At 36.9% G+C, this 18,161-nt stretch overlaps 2 protein-coding genes across 3 annotated transcripts in view; one reads left to right on the top strand and one right to left on the bottom strand.

Annotated features, from left to right (window-relative positions):
* The window catches only part of AVEN (apoptosis and caspase activation inhibitor), a 103,622-nt gene that overhangs the window by 12,783 nt on the left and 72,678 nt on the right, over positions 1-18,161 (top strand). Inside the window, exons 1-2 of one of the 2 annotated variants that reach the window (XM_066997689.1) lie at positions 8,679-8,756; positions 8,976-9,150. In XM_066997689.1, the coding sequence (XP_066853790.1) occupies positions 8,694-8,756; positions 8,976-9,150 (238 nt within the window). In that variant the 5' untranslated portion in view covers positions 8,679-8,693. Of the gene's footprint in view, positions 1-8,678; positions 8,757-8,975; positions 9,151-18,161 lie in introns of those variants that run through there. The other variant, XM_048058623.2, reaches the window with a different exon arrangement.
* The window catches only part of CHRM5 (cholinergic receptor muscarinic 5), a 51,865-nt gene that overhangs the window by 20,207 nt on the left and 13,497 nt on the right, over positions 1-18,161 (bottom strand). The gene's annotated exons all lie outside the window — the stretch shown is intronic.

Below are 18,161 nucleotides of genomic sequence, written 5' to 3'. Positions count from 1 at the left end.
ATTAATGCAACCTAATTTAATAAAATGTGTCATGGCTGGGTCTGCCAGTTTGTTGATAGAAGGGTAGTAGAAATCTGAGTTTTTTCAGTAGCACGAGGAATTACAATTAGAAAATAGCAGTGTATTAGTAATGAAAGATGAAAAACTTAAGGACTATGCTACCGAAAGTGATGCAGACACGGTGAAAGAGGGAGGAAAGCAGAAAGCTTTACTTTTGAATTTCTTATGTACTGCCTTTTTAGGGTTTCAGATTACTAGAGTATCTCCTTGTACAGCATTAGTTTTTATCATGTGAATATTTTTGTGTGTTTGCAATATGCTGTTATTATGTGATAGTTGATCTGAAAAAGTGACAGATGTTGGGTGTTTTCATTTAAATTCAAGATAGAAAAATTTCTCACAGTGAACCAAACACCAGTACTTGTATTTTGAACCTCTAAAATGATGCATTTCACACGCCTCAGTGACTTTCTTAAAGAAGCAAGTGAGAAAGGGAACTAAAAACTAGTCACAAATGTTCTAAAGTTCATGCTGAAAGTTTTGCCAATCAGTGTACATATTTTTACATATTTTATATAAAAATATGTAAAATCAACGGAGAACATCCCTGTGCCCATGTGTATTTTGTGGAGCAGGGATAATAACAGGGAATCCACAAGTCTTTAATGGAAAGCAGAAAACAAAATTGGCTTTGGAAAACCAAGTTTAACACTGCAAGAAATTCGAACACGGGATGTGGCTTATCAGTACAGTTGGCCAAACTAGTGGTAAGTGCTGCCAGATAAGAAGGAAGGACCTGCTTTCCAGAGCCCATGTCTTATGGCAGGCTTCCAGCCTGTCTTTCCATTGTTTGTGCTTGTCAGAGTCTGCCGTGAACCGATACATGGACTTAAACTGGCGGAAGGCTAACACTAGAAATGAGAGAAAAAGCTATTCATTAATTTTCTGCCAGTTTAGTTGTACAATTTCAAACACTTCTGTTCTATTTGGTGTCTTTCAGATATTTGTCTTTAACGCTGTGCCAATTGAAAATAGAGCAGTGGGGGGTGAATATCACCAGTTATTTTCATATTTTGAAATCCGTAAAAAAATAATGTCTTAGACCTTATTTGCCTTTTTTTAATGAAACAGAAGTGTTTAAAAGAACTCAAACTTTAAAACTCTTACTGAGTGTTATCTGTGTTATCCAATACGTTGAATGAAAAGGTTGGAAATAGTTATTTTGCTATTCAAACATAATACAAGTTTTGGAGAACTGTTTTCATTTTTGAGGTAGTATGGCTGCAGTCTTTCAAAAGTGTCATCTTTTTTTTGTGGCAAAAATTATCCTCTCAAACTTTGTCATATATTTTTTTCCTTGAGCTAGGAACCCTGAAGCTTCTTCAACATTTTGGTTTTGATCTTGGCAGAGTTGCTGAATTTGCATTGGTTTTGTTCTAAAACTATGTACGTGTGGGGAGTGTTAAATACGCACTAGGCTTGCCTGAGTGTTCTCTAAACTTTACTCTTTTGGGTAGGCTCTGTTAGGATTATGAATTAACCTTTGTGTGTTAGGATCGAGACTGAATTTTTAATTTGTTCTGCAGATGGATGCTGTTTTGAGCATGCTTTTTACATAATTTCTCATACTTTTCTTTCATAGTTGATATGGTTGCTGAAATACAAAGCTTATCAATATATACCAGTGTATAACACAGATGTTTATTGAGAGGCTGTCTTGCTCAGTGACTGATGCAGACTACCAAAGTAGGAATATCCTTCAAAAAGCCCGTTCTTGAACAGCTGCGATTGATATATACCCTCAATATACTTTGATCCTTTGATGTTACAGGATTCTTCGTGTGTGTTCTTTACGTGTTTCTGTTGAAGCTGTTCATACAACTGCGTTGGCAGTTTTAGAAGTGCTAGAACAAAACACAATGAAACACTAAGAAATAGGCATGCTATTGGAGTTTTTCAAGACCTGAGTAGAAAAAGCCCCAGCCTGCCTGGTCTGGTTTCAGTTTTGACCTTCCTTTGCGCAGGAGTTTGGGCAAGATGACCTCTTGTAGTCCCTTTCTCCTGGGACTAAGGGATGATTCTGTGGCATCAACACATAAGAATTGACTCCATTTGTAAATACAATCAATCTCCAGCGCAGCTCAGGATATTTTTATTTAGGAATGGCAGATTTGGTAAGAACAGATACCTTTTAGTAGAAATTCTCATTAGCCTATCCAAAATACTGAATATGATTTGTTTTTGGAATATGACATAAAACATTCACAAATGTATGTGATATATAAAAGCCCTGATTTTGGAAAATACAACCTGTATGTAGGAATAATCAGTAATCCAACTGAAAAAGCTAAAACCTTTGTGGTGATCTGCTTGTTTTGTGAGGTTTACTTGAAACCTGTTGTTTCTTTCAAGACCGAGTCTCTTATTTTATGTTTATACTCATATTTCTGGCTGAAGAAAAACATTCAGCTTTTTCAAGTTACTGTCAGTTTGAAAGTAACATAGCTGCCAAGTTTTGTGCAGGTCCATGTGACAATTTTATAGAAATTGCTTGATGTGTTTATGTAGTTGCCAGTAACTTTCATATAATCCTTTCCACTGAATTTGAGAAAAAATACAGTTGACTTTTCCATTGGTGGGGAAGTATGGGCTTGGCAAGTTTAGAAAATCAAAAGCCTCTTTATCTATAAACAGCAGCTGGACAAGCTTCCTCCAGGCTCTTTGCTCCCAGCATGGCTCAGCCAGGGGGAAGGGAGGCGCAAGGACTTCCAGAGTTAACGGAGCTCCTTGATTCTCTACCGAGTTTCCCAATTAGTGTGGAATAAACGCTGCAGTTATAATGATACAGTTTTTATTTCCCCATCAAATATCCTTCAGTTTGGAGATTTAACTTGTATGAGTAGAGCTAAAGTTTAGCTGGTGGCTTTGTAGCCTGGAAAATCCAGCATCTAAGGAGCAAAATCTTGAATCGTGGTTTTCTAAATAAATATTTACTTGATGGGCTTTACCAAATTCCCAAGGCTACCAATGTTAGAGAATAGAGCTTTTGAGACCTTCTTGCTTGAACATAGGGTAGTAATTTTTCATTGCATGATTATTAAATGTATTAAATTTACAAGTCAACAGTTTTGAAACCATGCCCTAAGAAGCTGCAGCACGAAACTGATATGTGACTTACAGGAACCCGTAGCAGAGGTTGCTTCATTTTTCCCATATAAACCGTGGATTGGAAGGACCAGGTCAGCTAATCGTGTGCTAATAGGTTACAGGCGTATTTCTGAGATAGCAGGGGAAAATAAATGTAAGGATTTATGTGTTCTTTTCTAGTTCTTTGAAAGGGAAGATAGTCTACCATTTAAATCGGTAGTTTGAAACAAAATAACCAGACTGTTTGCCTGTGGGGCTTCTTTTTTGGCTCAGTGAGCCTGAGGGAGAGATTTAGCTCATAATAGATGCTGTTGTTCCAATTCACTGAGGCGTAAGATTTGTTCAAAATGTGGCTATGGCTTGTGGAAATATTAATAATGATCTGTGAAAAAGATGAAGTAGGACTTGTAGCCTGCTGGCACTTGATCATCTTGTAACTTCACCGAGTGCAAAGAATATTTTTAGAGGTGGTTTCTCTGGTGTTGAGAAAAGTCATTTGAAGTTTTTAAGCAGTTCCAATTATTTGCATGCTGTAGATAGTATAAGCAAGTACTTTGAAGCAAAATAATTTGGTGGATAAGATTACTACATTTACTTTTACGTTGTTGTTTTGGTTAGACTGTTGTGACTATGGTGCCTATTAAAAACAACTCAGTATGGATATACCAGCTCACAGTTTTGGCAGATGTTACTGAGTATTATTGCAAAATATTCTCTTCTGTCTCTGAAAGAAGCTATGGTTGAGATCACTGCATTGCAAAAAGCTTATTTTTCAGGAAAATGTTAGCGTCTTATCTTCCATTTGCTTTTCTAAAGCCTGGATTAAGAGCACTAAATAAGGATAGTTTGGGGGGTTGTATTATACTCTTCCTTCATACTGACCTGATTTTTATGTTGTTTAAAGTGGTTTCTGTCATTGTTCTAACTTGCCCTTTCTTCTCTGTACAGAAATTTATTGTTAATATTTCTAGGCAGACAGAACATTGTGGTGGCATTAAGGTTTAAAAAAAAAAAAGGCACTGTTACAAAAATGAAATCTTTCTGAGGTCGTGTCATACTCGTATTGTCTTGAGTTAATTCCTGGTGCTGTCGTCTTGCTCCTGTTTCGTTATACCAGCAATAACTTTCAACAATATAATTAAAAGCAGATATGTCTTCACAAGAGCAGGTCAAGTCATTACACTGTAAGTCTTCCGTACTTGCACTTGTCTGGCTAGAGGAACCACTCAGTAGCTAACATCAGCCGAGCTACTGTACTTACACAATACGCTAATACAAGCCTCTGCATACGGACTGTACTCTGTGAAACGATTTATAGTGTAAAGATTGTGAACCACTTTGTTGCTTAACTATATACGTTTTTTTGACCCTACGACTTGCAAATTCCATCTGAGAGAATCTGACTGTTAAACGTACTGCTTAAATTGGGATGAAGGGGAGAGGAGAAACTGTCTCTGCGTGACGCCTTACTATTTTAAATATGTCCATTCCCGATACAGCTGGTAGTCTAGGCTACATTCAATCCATAGGATACTCTCCTTTTGTCTTGGTAGTCCTTTACCCTGATGAAAAGAGAAATTGACATTGAGACAGATAAGCCTGAATGTCACTGGGACTTGCCAGAGCCTTACAGCCATTTCCCAGAAGCGAAGAGGGAATCAAGACAGAAGTTCACGCAGGAAGTTGGCATAGGCTGTTGCTGTTTGTTGGGAAAAACCTCAAAACTGTGTTTTCAGATCTTCTGTAAAGAGACACTCTCAGGGAGGGAACTGGGAGAAATGCTACAAAATAAGCAAGAAGGAAAAATGTAATGATGCCTGAAAGCTATATAATGACAAAGGGCAGTTGGCCCAACGAAAGGTGAACTGAGCACGTGTTGTTTCTGTGTTCCTCCAAGCCACGGCAGAACATTGTAAGAACCAACAAAGATGAAATGTTTTAAACTTTCCTTACAAAGTCAACAGAACTGAACAGGAAGAGGGCTCTAAGCAACTCCCGTGGCTTCCTAAAGGTAATATGTAGAAAATCTTTTAGAAAGTTTTAGAAAGCCCTAACGGAAGCTCTGCCTTTTAACGCGCTGTCAGTTTTTTAAAAGGGCTGTGAGTTCAGCAGTTCCCGCTGAGTGTTTGTGTTTAACCTGCTCGGGCTGACGGTACTCACACTGAAGGGTGGCTGAGTAATTGAAGCAGGATATGGGAGGTCACTGCTGCACTTTCGCCATAGTGTACTTCAGCCTTGCTCTGATCCAAAACACTTTGGGGTTCCAGGGAAGTGCCAAAGGCTGACCCCATGGGAAATGGCCTGTTCAGAATAACGTTTACTTTGTTTTGACACCTTCATTCCTGAAAGGTGTGCATCAACGTGTTCTCGCCTGTGAGAAAAGCAGAAAGCCTGCTTTCCTGTTTTTTTTCTTGGTATCGTATCTTCCCCAACCCCATAGGCAAAATTAGTGTATAAAGGAGGGTGTACTAAAATATCCTTATGCTGTAGCAGAGACTGCAGATTGGGGTCCTGTGTGGTGTGCATTTTGTTTTCCTTCAGAAGGAAACCAGAGTCATGGGCTCTGGTAAAAGATGAAAATACATCCTAGGCAAAAGGGTCCTTCTATCAACACTCAGACAAAACAGTCAGAAGGTTTCCTGGTTTTGTTCAACTGGGCTTTTGCATACTGTCCCCACTTTCAAAATGTCAGTGAAATGTGCAAATGTTAATGCATATAATACTATCTGAAATAGAGGCGCAGCAGACAAATATTGTACCTGCTGTGATATCATCGTGCATTGTAGCACTGAGCAATAATGTGTACATGTGATTCAAAACTGTTTAAAGGAATAAGTTTTTCTCCTTATCTGACTAATACTGTTTTAAAGGTTATATTTGAATTAGCTTCAAGAATTTGTCTCAGCTTGTATCATTTGTTATTTGAGAATGGGAAATGGGGAAGGTATTTTGTTTCATTATATAAAGGATAGATGCCTGCTTTGTACCGATTAAGATTCATTTTAAGTAAGGTATGATGATAACAGTAGCCTATAGCCTAGCTGAATAGGCAGATAAGAGGAAAGCAATGAAGGATTATTATTTTTGTGTTTCTGAGGTTGTTACCTCAGAGGTTCTTACCTGGTAGCTGTCTCATGAGACAGTGGAAGCAAATCATTTTCTGAAGCTTCACTGATCAGCAATTTCTTTGTATGTCTTTTATAATCCATAATTATCATGGTGAAAATGCATCTTTAAGTTGTGTGAATGTTGAAAACCCAAATATGATGATTTGCAATTTTATCTTGTAGCAGGACAGTGCATTATGTAAAATTTTCCTTGAAATAGTTATTGGAGATGTAAGGAGTAAGGAGGTTTGTATTTAAAGTTTACTCATTTCAAAAGTAAATCTCAGGGTAGTACTCGAGGAATTAGGCTGCACAGTGCCTGTTAACACTTATGAGAATTTGTGGCTCGTTTCTTAAAGTTCAAGTTAACATTTTACCTGCTAAGAAATGCAATTTACTTGAGGTGTGCTAATTAACACAGCTAATAACAGAATGCAAAAAAAAAAAGTTAGTCCAGCAGTATTTCCCACCTAGAAGAAAACATTTGAATACGTATTAATTTAATGTAATCTTTTTAAAATAAAATGGTGATAATCCTGTTTTGTTTTTGTTGATGTCTGAAAGGAGAGAATCCTTTAAACAGGTCTATAGTTAGTAATTAAAGGTAGTACAATTGTTGTCTCAGGTGATCTGATCTTTTCTTAAAAAGGAAATACAACACAATTGTATCCTTGCTTTGACTTGTGAATTGTGTCACATCCAAGTTATTTGGGGCACTGAATTCCATTAGTTTTTTCTGGATTATAGCAAATCATTCAGTTTCTAGGAGGAAAAAAAAAAAGAAATGAGAAAAGCTGATTCTTATCTTAATATAAGTGGATTTGGCCTTTGTTATGTTGTTATGTGGAAACTATAGCTCTGGATCAGTCCCCGGTAATACAGAGCTGTGATTTCATCCCCTCATTCATGTGACCACCTGTTTGTTCATGACAACTATTTTAGTGTATTTATCTGATGGATAGAAAGAAAAAGAGATTTTATCTAAAAATTAAACAGAAGCAACAAGAGTGTATGCAATATTTTCCCTCTTGTCAGAGGGTTGATGTCTGGGGATGTATTTGTATAATTACAGTAGCTTTTAGTCTGTTCTTATGCTCTGACGATTTTCGCATTCCTTCATGCTATTCCTAACCAGTGACGCTGTTCCCAAAGTGATGAAAGCAGCTTGTTTTATGAATATAGGTGGATTGTTTTTCTTGAAGTCGTTATTCTACTTCTGATTTTGTTACTTGCATGTTATGCCAGTTTGTCCAATGTTTATACCAGTATGTAAAAAAAAAAAAACACAACAACAACAAAAGCAGTATAGAGACACAGTAACTATTTAAGCCTTTGGAGATTTTAGTAATCTTTCTGCACAAGATGCTGTAGCTCTTCACTTACAAGTGCATTTTTAAATATAAATAATTGCTCTTCACATTTATTTCAGGATTATGTTTCATTTAAACTGTCAAAGCCAAGGTGCTCCTTAAAGAAAGTGTCTGGTGGTGAGCTGTAAGCGCATTTTGGTTTATGGATATATAATGACTTGGTAGCTTGCCCTTAGCATTGTTTTACACTGAGTGGAGACGGCTTTAAGCTTTACAGCAGTGTAGACAAGCTTAAATTTCACTGCCCTGGTCATGGAGAAGGCACTTACTGTTGGGACAGCAAAATTAGTTAGGTTGTATGGCAGAGCACAGTGGTTTGTAAAAGGAGAGATGAAGCGAAGGAGAGAACAGAGGAGCTGTCAGTAGGAACGTTTGGGAGCAGGCACACTGGGAATCTCTTCTTTCTTGACTCCCCTACTCTACCTTTTCAGAGCTTTAGACCTCTGCAGAAGGTATTTCGTGCCCAGGTTTTCCAGCTGCTCTCTGTTCTCCCCCTGCCGGCTGTGCACCCCTTCCACTGTGAAGCCGACCTTTCTGTCTGTGAAGTGGTGGTCCTTCCAGCTGGGCCCCAGGCGCTGTGAGAGGAGGGCTTTCGTGGCACACGACTCAAGGGCAGGGAGAGCCTTCCACGGCTAAGTACTTGTGGCAAATGCGTGCTTTGCTTGAATCTGAAGCCGACTGTGCTGTGACTTCTCCTTTCATCCCTAGCATGTTTTGAGCATTTGGGCTGGTAGTTTGACTGCCAACATTCTATTTCACTTTTCCACCTGTGTTTCAGTGAAATGGCTTTCATGAAGGAAATGAATTTGTTGAATTATTTCAGTAATTTTCCAATTAATATTAATTCAATATTACTTGAGGTAAGGCCTTGCTTAAAATGGAAATTCTTACAGAGATAACCCTATCCAGGTGTTTTTTCTGCAGTATTTGTTATGTTGTCTTCATCCAGTTTCGCTCTACAGACTTCATTCAATTTTTATCACCGCAACACTTGGACACATATTGCAATTAAATTCTTAGTTCTGCTCCCCACACGTTGCTTTCAGTGTCACAAAGGGAGCTGTTTGCCATGGGCTTCCAGAACAGGAGGGAAAATCTGTGGAACTTGCATCAGTATCACTGCTTGGCCCCTGTAAGAAGCGTCGCTGGGTACTTTTAATAATGGCATTACATACAGTTCAGAAAGATGGTAGCACCAGATCTAAAATTTGGACTGGGTGGCTACTTATCCAGGCTGATTTGTATTTCTGGGCTTGAATTCTGTGGCTGTTGTTTGCATCAGCAGCTATGTAAATACTGAGATAAATGCTGTTGAGTTGTAACGGCTTCACTGTCTGTTAAAATGCTACAGGTAGAAGATGATGAAACTGAATCACGAGAGGAAGAAGAGATAGAAGTGAAAAGCTATTCAAGAAGAAAGATTTTTTCAAACTGGAGCCGCTATGAGGATGCAGAAAAAGAAGGACAGAATGAATGTGGGGAATCGCAGAGAGGAACAGACTTCAGTGTTTTGCTTAGCTCAGCAGGTAAGCATTTTATACTCTGTATAGAGTTTTTTAGTTTTACAACTTGAAATATTCTGGCTCTTGTTCCTTGATGATGAAACAGGACCCTATAATACTGTTTCTATCTGCCTAAGTCTATTTAGGAGTCTTCAAAGTCTCCATGGGAGTAGCTTTGGGAGCCCATACAGGCTCCACTGAGCCATGCTAGCTGGGGAGTAAAAGGGCTGCTGCATGTATAGCTTTGTCTTGAAACTATGGGTCTGAATACATGCAGCGTTCAGTTACTTTGAGCCTCTTCTTGCTGACAGTGAATTTCTTACTGATCTGAGTTGTTTGGTTGTTTCCCTGAAAACAAAAAAGGTTGCTGGTATGACTAAACACAACAAAGCAGTCAAGCAGCTGCTTGCTGTTGTTTGTTTTGACAAAGATTTGTAATCAGTGCTGTACAGATGTGTGCATGAATAGCAAGTGTTACTCTCCTTGATAGTAAAGATCAGTCGTCTTCCCTTTTTAAAATGAGATAAAATAGAAGAAAAGGGTGGAGGGCAGCCTGTGAGATATATATATGTATGTATGTATAAATAAAATATATATGTATATATAATAGCTATACACAAATAGTATGGACAGATGCACACAGATGCACGGTTACATAAAATTACTTTAGAAATTCTTAATGAGCCATTATGTTAGAATACTGTTCAGCAAAAAGCTACAGACAGTATTTTTTCTTTTTTTTTTGGTGCAACTTGGTAGCTCTGAAATCTCTCAGATCTGAATACTTGGATTTTTCAGCCACAGCTTACAGGCATAAGTTAGAAATTATCTGCAGTAAAGAAACATGGACCAGAGCTATCCTGTGTGCCAGAATCAATTTCAGAAGTTCAGTTTTGCATAAGCATTGCAAAACTGGGCCTAAATTGCTGATTTTAAGCATATGGTCATGGCATGTATATTGACATCTCTAAATGGCATGTTGCATGGTAAACAGAATTGGAGTCAAGATGTCTGGTATGGACATCAGAGTTGGATAGATAAAGTAGCCTGGAGAGCAAAATAGATATCACAACTCAAAACTTTTTAGATCTAGAGACCTAACCTGAGTTTCATAGTTGCGTGTTGCCATAGTTCTGCCTTGTTTTTTCCCCAAGTGAATTTCAGTATCTCTAACTTAATATGTAGCCTTCAAAATGCCTTTAAAATGCTGTAATGAATAATCCTTTTGCACTGAAGGTGTAAGGAAGTTTAACTATTTATTTCTACTAACTTGTATTTCTACTAAGTTATGGTCCAATACATCTATTTGACTCTGTAGATTCTCTTGATGTCTAATTTGAAATCTTGTTAGTAGCCTTACTAGTTGTTAATTCTACATCTTCCATTCAAAGTGTGCTTTACCTTGCTTTAGGTAGACTTTTTTTAGGGTCTATTGTGACTGTTCTTGACATTAAAATAAATTGATAAGAGCCAGCAAGGAAACAAAGTACTTGTTTTAAGAGAGGAGGAAGTAGTACCCTCGAAACAATAATACAGCTTTCTTGGATTCATGTGAAAAAGCAGTGTGTGTCAGGGGGTGAGGATCATATTTAGGTCTGCTCTGCTTGTTTATACATTTTATTTAAAAAAAAAAATGGTCTAGGTTTGATTAAAGTGTTTTGGAAGTAACATAGGATAATGACCTAATGAGTATGATTGTTTTATTGTCAGAGCGTCCTTCTTATTATCCAATGATTTCTGTGTTGTTGAAAACTACAGTTTCAGCAAGTTTTAGTTACTTAAAAATGCTGTGTTTAACACAATGGGAAAGGTTTGTTTGTAGACAATTAGAAAAAATGAGGGCATTATGTTGCTGGTTTTTATATCTGTTTATAAGACCGAGTCGAATTTCTGAGTGCTAACCATCCCCTTAGCTGAGGTAATGATCTTAGTTTTTTTTTGTCTGTCTAATCATATTTCTTGTATTTTTTTATTTAGATTTTTCATTGTTTGGTTGCTTGTAATGCAAACTGAGTATGTCCAGTATGTCAGAATTTTCACTTGATATGTTTTAAATTATATTGATCGATAAATATTTGTCTTTTTGTGTTCTTTGTGAGGTTAGGTATTCACTTACTGTGAACTAGTAAGTGTGAGTTTTTATCTCCTGAGAAAAAACAAGACTTTTTCATTCTTTGAAAAATGTTAGGATGGCATTGTTTAAAAGCTGTGCAACATTGAAAAATAAAATATTTTTTATGTTCTGATGTGCACTGTTTTAATCACTGGTGTGTCTGTCTTTCAGTAAAGACTTATGTCAATATCTACGCTTCGCAAAACTATTTTTTTGCTTTATTTTTTCTAATGGTTTTGATGGCTGTATTAGTCTAGATGCATTTAAAAAAATGTTTTAATCCTCATATTGCAGTGTGAAGTGAGATCTTTTCTAACATCTTTTACCATACATACATCCTGAAGAAAAAATGATTGTGTCATAAATGTGTTAACGGGAAGAATATGAAGGCAAAGTAGCAGAAATTGTTATAGAAAACAGTTGCAGAAGTAGTTATGAAGAGAACAGTACATTGCATATTCTTATGTGGTTTTGAACAGGAGTGTGAGTTGAAAGAATGGTTACTGATATTTGTTTATTCCTACTGTCTGAATGAGAATGGTTTCAGTTAATCTTTCAAATTAAATGTCATGTAATTTTGGTCTGGTATGAATTGTGTGAGTACTTAGCAGAGAAAATCTTTGGTTTTATTTGCATTATTATACTTGCATTCAGATAATATCTGGGAAGGAAGTAGATCATGAATGTGGAAAACTCATTTTAAAACACTCTCTCCTCTTAAAATTAGAAATGTAGTTTTCACTTGCTAGTTAAAATGAGCTACTCTAGGCAATGCTATGAAGGTAGGTAACATGAAGATATCGGTAGATGAACAAGGCTAGGCTTCACTGAAGCAGGAGGAGATGGTTTAACTGTTCTAAAATGAACGCTTGTGGAAAAGAACAGGAACCGACATTTTGTGATCAACTTGGTGTCATTCACAGCACATCTACGTTGCCAGGTCTGCGTGGTGCTCTTTATAAGCAGACTATAAATCATGTTGAATAAAACGTTTTTTTCATTGTAACTGAGTGAATACTGCATGGTGGCGGTTTTTTTGTTTGTTTGGTTTGGTTTTAAATCATAACTGGGTGACTTGCGTAATATACCTTGTGTGTGTATGTTCAAAGATGTTAAGCTCAGAGTGTAATTCCACTCCAGTTTTTACAAGTCCAGTATCCTATGGCTCACTGCTCATCATTTTCAGATTCCACTAAAATTAGCTGATGTCAGGAGATGGGTTATTTAACCATTTTGACTTGTTTGCAGTATCTGGTGTAGCAATTCAAGTAAATTGTGAAACAAACTAATGGAACAAGTTGGTTCTTAGAATTTTTCATAGTTGATACTGACAGAAGGATAGGACAGTGTTAGAACTTCTGACTGCTTGATACTGTATTTCTTCTATGACAGTGAATGCTAGGATGTCAGTTTTTGCTTGTCAATTGTTAATTAAAAGGAGACCTGACAAAAAAAATACACTGAGTTAGGAAGGTGGCATGAGTTACTGTGTTATGTGCTTAGATCTTTACCTTTTATATTGCATTACTGTAGATCTCTTTTCAGTTAGGAAACGAAAGATTGTCTTCCTTACTTATGGAGTTTAATAAGATTATCTAAATAGTACTTTTAATTCTCTGTGGTTATCTATTTTTTAATAGACTTATGTCTTCCATTAATTTAAATACCACACATCTTCTCCTTTGCTAATACAAAGATATTTCTATTGTATGTAACTTAAAATATGACTGCAGCCTTTATGGCAGAGCTGTAAAATATTTAGTTTATTATCAGGATTGTCTTCAGCCTTCGTGGTGTTCCTCCTGATATTTTTTTTTGACTTAATAGTTTTGTATGTTAGTTAATTCAAACGGACTGTAAAACAACATAGTTATAAAGCAGGATTGTCTCTTCTAAAAGTTATCTTTCAAGTCACATTTGTAGCCACTTGATTTATTTATCTATTTATTTTCTTGTGGAAGTGTTGTGGGCTCTTGTTCTTATGATACATGGCTTCTTTGGCTTGGAATGGAATCACCTTTACTTGTAGTGCTCTAAGAAGAAGCTTGCATCTGTTTTATTTGTAACTGACTTCTGTTAGGATATTGCTGTTTAGCATTCTGAAGTTGCACGGTGGATCCAATTCAATTGCACCAAGCAGTTAGGGGATTACTGGAGAGGGAATGGAATTAAAGTGCCATTTTTCATGAATGCAAAAGCTTAGCAGGGTCTTGCACCAGTACACAACTACGTAATTACTGTAGCCGGTTAAGAGTTCTTTGGCACAGAGTCTGACTAAAAACCTGTTCTCCTACAGAACATTTAGGTTCCACGGTATTGAAAGCAGGGTCTTACAGAGATTGTTGTTCTTTAAGACACAACTTAGATTTATTCCCAGAAAATGTCTTGTTAATTGAACGAGATAGTTTGGAATTACACAGTGATGGTGACAGAATTAGTGCTAGTAGACAAACTTAAATGAAGGAAATCCTGATGTCCAAGGAGTTAAAATTCAAAGCTTGATATTTCTTTAATAATTTTTTAAACATGCTTCTGTGTGGAATTTTCTAGTTTAAATAAAGAAAAAATGGCAGCAAAATGAGAACACAAATACTGTGTGATATAGATGTCATGTTGATAATTAGCAGGATTGGAGCATTTAAAATCTATTATATGAACATTCCAGATGCTTGAATTAAGTAACTGTGAGCTGTAGGTTGTTATGCTGTATTGTTATCAGAAGTGGAGGAAAATGGGAGATTTTTTTCAGAAGGGGGATCATTCTGTGGTTGCAGACATTTGCCAAGTATGGTAATCTTTGGGGGATTTTGTTTTACTTTTTAAAATAACTTTTAAGCCATACACTTTTTCAAGTTTTTGCTTATACTTCCAGTTTGTCCCTGCCTCAGGCCAGTCCCCAGTGCAGCACTGATTCTGTTCAAGTGCTTAGGCTCAAGGAGTTCCAGACCATCTCTGTCTGTACCTTGTGCCCCTGCCTTCAGCCTTTGCCCACCTACTAATTCTTCTCACTCTCACTTAATTCTGTTGATTTTTCTTATTGTCTTTGTTTCTGATTCCATGCGGTGGATCTCTTCTCAGTCTTTTGTTGTGAGCCGGTTTCCTTCCATGCATGTTCACTAAATTCCAGCTCTGTCAAATATACTCCAGTCCTAGTGATCCCCAGTTCTGAGTTGTCTTGTCTGGGATTCATCACTCGCTTTCATTTTTCTCTCATCCACCACCACATCTTCATATGTTCCTTGTAGTTTCTTTCCATGTTAGTCAAATCCCAGTTTATTCTTTCCAGTTCTAGTGTCCGCTTAAAGCTGTGTTCTCTGCCTTCACTCCAGACGTTCTGACAGAATACCCTAAATCCTATTCAGTTACCCAATAACGTGAAGTTACAGACCACTGCTATCAACTGTGATAGAGATACTAGCATGGTGGGGTGGAAGTATGCGGGCTGACACTTCTTGTTTGGTGCTGCACCAAATGCCTGTTAAAGGCAGACTTCTCTTATAGGGAAAATTTGGCTCTTCCCCTATAACCAAAGGTTAGAGGAAACCCAGTTCGTTTGCCTTGCGTACTGGGATGATGTACAGAAGGTCACTGAGGATGGGCTGTTTGGTGACTAGATGTTGAGCTCCAGCAGATTTTGCCACTTTGTATGTACAAACTGAAATCTAGAAGCTTGTAGCTTGACTAGGTCAGGTCTCATTTTTCACAGAATGAGCAAATTGTACATCCCTAATACCAAAAGATTGTCCAATGATTTCAAGGTGCTGACTCGAGCCAGAAAAACGCTTACAATTTTTCAAAGGAAGAGCTTACAAGGGCTTTTTTTACCCCAGGTTTGTTCATGGCAGAAGAACGTTCCAGCTATATTCTCTTTTTTTTTTTTTTAATAGTGGTGGTGAGAAGAGAGGAAAAATTACCTGAAGCAGACCATTGGCATGGAAAATCTCATACTGAATAGTTAGAAAGCAACTGAAAATGGTCTTAAGCAAGAATTATCAAAGCCAGGTGGCCTTGATAACAGCTGATGTCATTAGCCACACAGAGCTACTTTGTTGGGGCTTACACCATTTGTGTGTGAAGTAGAATGATGCTTTAGTTCTTTTTATTTCCCTTTTCTAGTGTTTTCTCTCTCTCTGTATAAGTTAACATTGTATATAGCAAAGCAAACTTTTCTGTATTGCTTTTGATGCCTAGCTGAGGTAAACTACAAGTCCATTGTGAAGCCTTTAGGGAATGTCTTGAATCAATTTAGGAAAAATGCTGTTGAAGCGTAAAGAACAAGAGAAGTAGAAATGATAGGATAACCTTACTTTGCTAGAAGAATCTTGCTATGTTTGAAGAGCTGTCCTCATTTTTTAACTGATGAGGGTTAAGTGCCCCAAAGTAGGTTTAAGTCATTCATTAGTTTTTATCGTTGTTAATGGCTGCTTTAGGTTTAAAAATAAGATTCTAAAATCGCATTACAGAGACTTGATCACTTTTCTTTAAAGGTGGTAGACATTACTAGTACAGCAACCAAAAGTGGCCAACATGCATACCTCAGTAATAATGTGTTGAGTTGCAGAGTTGCAAGATGTGATGATTATCTAGATGAAAAAAATAAATTTTGGACATGAATTCTACCCCCCCTCCTTTTTTTTTTTTTGGTTCTGATTACCTTTAAGGGTAAGGAAGGCAAATGCTGTATGGTTCAGACAAAACTGGCAGAATGCTTTTGATATTGTATGAATAAATATAATTTCAGAAGCTACTAGCACTTGGATACTATAAGAAATGGGGAGTAAAACTCACGAGCAGTTACTGGAGCACAGTAGAAAGTATAGAAAGTAAGTATAGGAATTCTGAATTTGCAGTTACTTTCCATTCTTTAAAATACTGTTCTGTCTTTGTAAGCTCTTGTTTTTGGGCCTCTCTGTTTAATTTTGATAAGTCTATTGCAATATATTTCTGCATGTTTGTCATCTTCACTGAGCTGAACAGATAAGCTTGTGGAATAAAGTTTGTGTTTAAAAAATAGGTTTCCCTACAACTTTTCTATTCTAGATATATACTGACTGATTTGGAAAAAAATGTATATAGTAAGTTAGTTTTGTTATTTTCTGTGCTAATTCTGCTCAAACAAAAAGAATAGAAATAGCAGGGCATGGTTCTGATGCTAAAAAGGAATCCTTTCAGTTTTAAAATTCCAGAGAATAGTTGAAAATCAGTTCTCTTTACAGAACTGCCTTACTCATTGTTAGTTTGGGTTATTGTATATATCAGGGCTCCCATTTTCTGTTGGTATATTTGATTGCCAAGTTGTACTATTTTTTGTTTCGTGTGTGTGCTCTGTGAAATTATTTGTGTCCATGTATCTCCATATAACTTCATTTCCTGCAAGTCTTCCATTTTTTCCACTGTTTTTTACTTGAGCATTTTTACTTATTGATCAGCAGATCTTCATAAGGAAGAATTAAACGGGAAATTTCTGATATTTTGTACAAGTGTCGTAAGTGAATAAATATTTGTTGTTTTTTGTAGGACTTTGGCAGAACAAGAATTACAATTTGCTATAACTTTCTTTAAGAAATATATTTGTTATATATTTGTTATATATAATATATTTGATGTAATTCTTAGAGATTAAAAGAGGAAAGACTCCTCTTGCCCCCATTTCTTCTTCCAGTGAAGCAGACAGAGATAGGCAATAGATGCGTCAGCGTACAGAGATTTAAACCTTTCCTAATAACAAAGAAGAGATTTTTAGAAAAGGTACAAACATCCTTGTTCTGTATGTTGCTATGCTCGTAGCCCTCCTCTGGGATATAACTGAACAAATGCACAAAATCCTGCAACTGCTGCATAATCCTGTTGTCAGATTGCATCTCTATTTCTTGTACAACTGAGATACCTAGCCTAGGGAACAATTGTTGTTAATCAGCTCTGAGAACATTGTCTCTGTGCTAAAAATAATGAAAAGTTATTTAAAATTACTTTTCACATGTCTTTATGACCACATGTGGAACAGATGTATTTAGCTAGTGTATCATATTTGGTCAAAAATGTAATAGATCCAAAACTTCAGGTCCTTGCTGTTCACCAGGTGGCATGAGCTCTGTGTAGAGCATAAAGGTAGTGTTCAATTATTATTTATCAACATCTTTAAGACAGTACCAGGTGACTGATCTTGACAGAAAGTTTCACTGATGTGAAACCAGTTACTACTATCAGTTAAGGACTGGTAGTAGGACACTTGACACTAGTGTATGTACTCCTGAAATAAACAGTTCTAGGCACGTGCTTCACGTGCATCCTCCTCATGTTGTTTTGTTTTGCTCCCTTACTCCATAAACATCCCCAGAACTTCCCTGATGTGCTTTCTTCTCCTGTTTGTTGTCCCATTCCAGCACGTCAGAACTTTCCTTTTTGGTGGTCACGTCATAGATACAAATTCACATCTTTGGACACTCTTTATGCAGTGGTCTTACTTCTACCTGCAAAGCTTTTAGTTGTGACATTTGTGCCCTGGGCAGCCTACAACTTTGGCCTTGTTGTTAAGCCTGAGAGAGACTGCTATTTTATGTACCTGTAAATAGGCAGGAATCTGAAATTGAGAAAAACGCAACCTCCCCCTTTCTGCCCTTGCCAAAATAGCTTTCCCAACCAGAAGAAAAACCCTCCGTGATAAAGATTTCCAGTAAAATCATAGGACTTGGCATCAGTGTAAGCTGGTTATCCATCTGCTCAGTGCTTCTTCTCGAACTGTTCCTAACATTACAGAAATTCATTTTTTGTTCTAATCAGACAAGCTGTCCTTTTTTTTTTGTCTGAACTAAAAATAGGAAGTGCCAGATTTTAAGTATTAATTACATTTTCTTGATAAAAGTATTTTCTTGTAATGGATAATCTGTCCTTACGCATATATGTTTTCATAGCTGCACTCCCC

The sequence above is a fragment of the Anser cygnoides genome, chromosome 5 (genome assembly GCF_040182565.1).
Source record: "Anser cygnoides isolate HZ-2024a breed goose chromosome 5, Taihu_goose_T2T_genome, whole genome shotgun sequence".
Lineage (NCBI taxonomy): Eukaryota > Metazoa > Chordata > Aves > Anseriformes > Anatidae > Anser > Anser cygnoides.
Note: the sequence above shows the minus strand (reverse complement) of the source record. Positions and strands in the feature narration are given on the sequence as shown.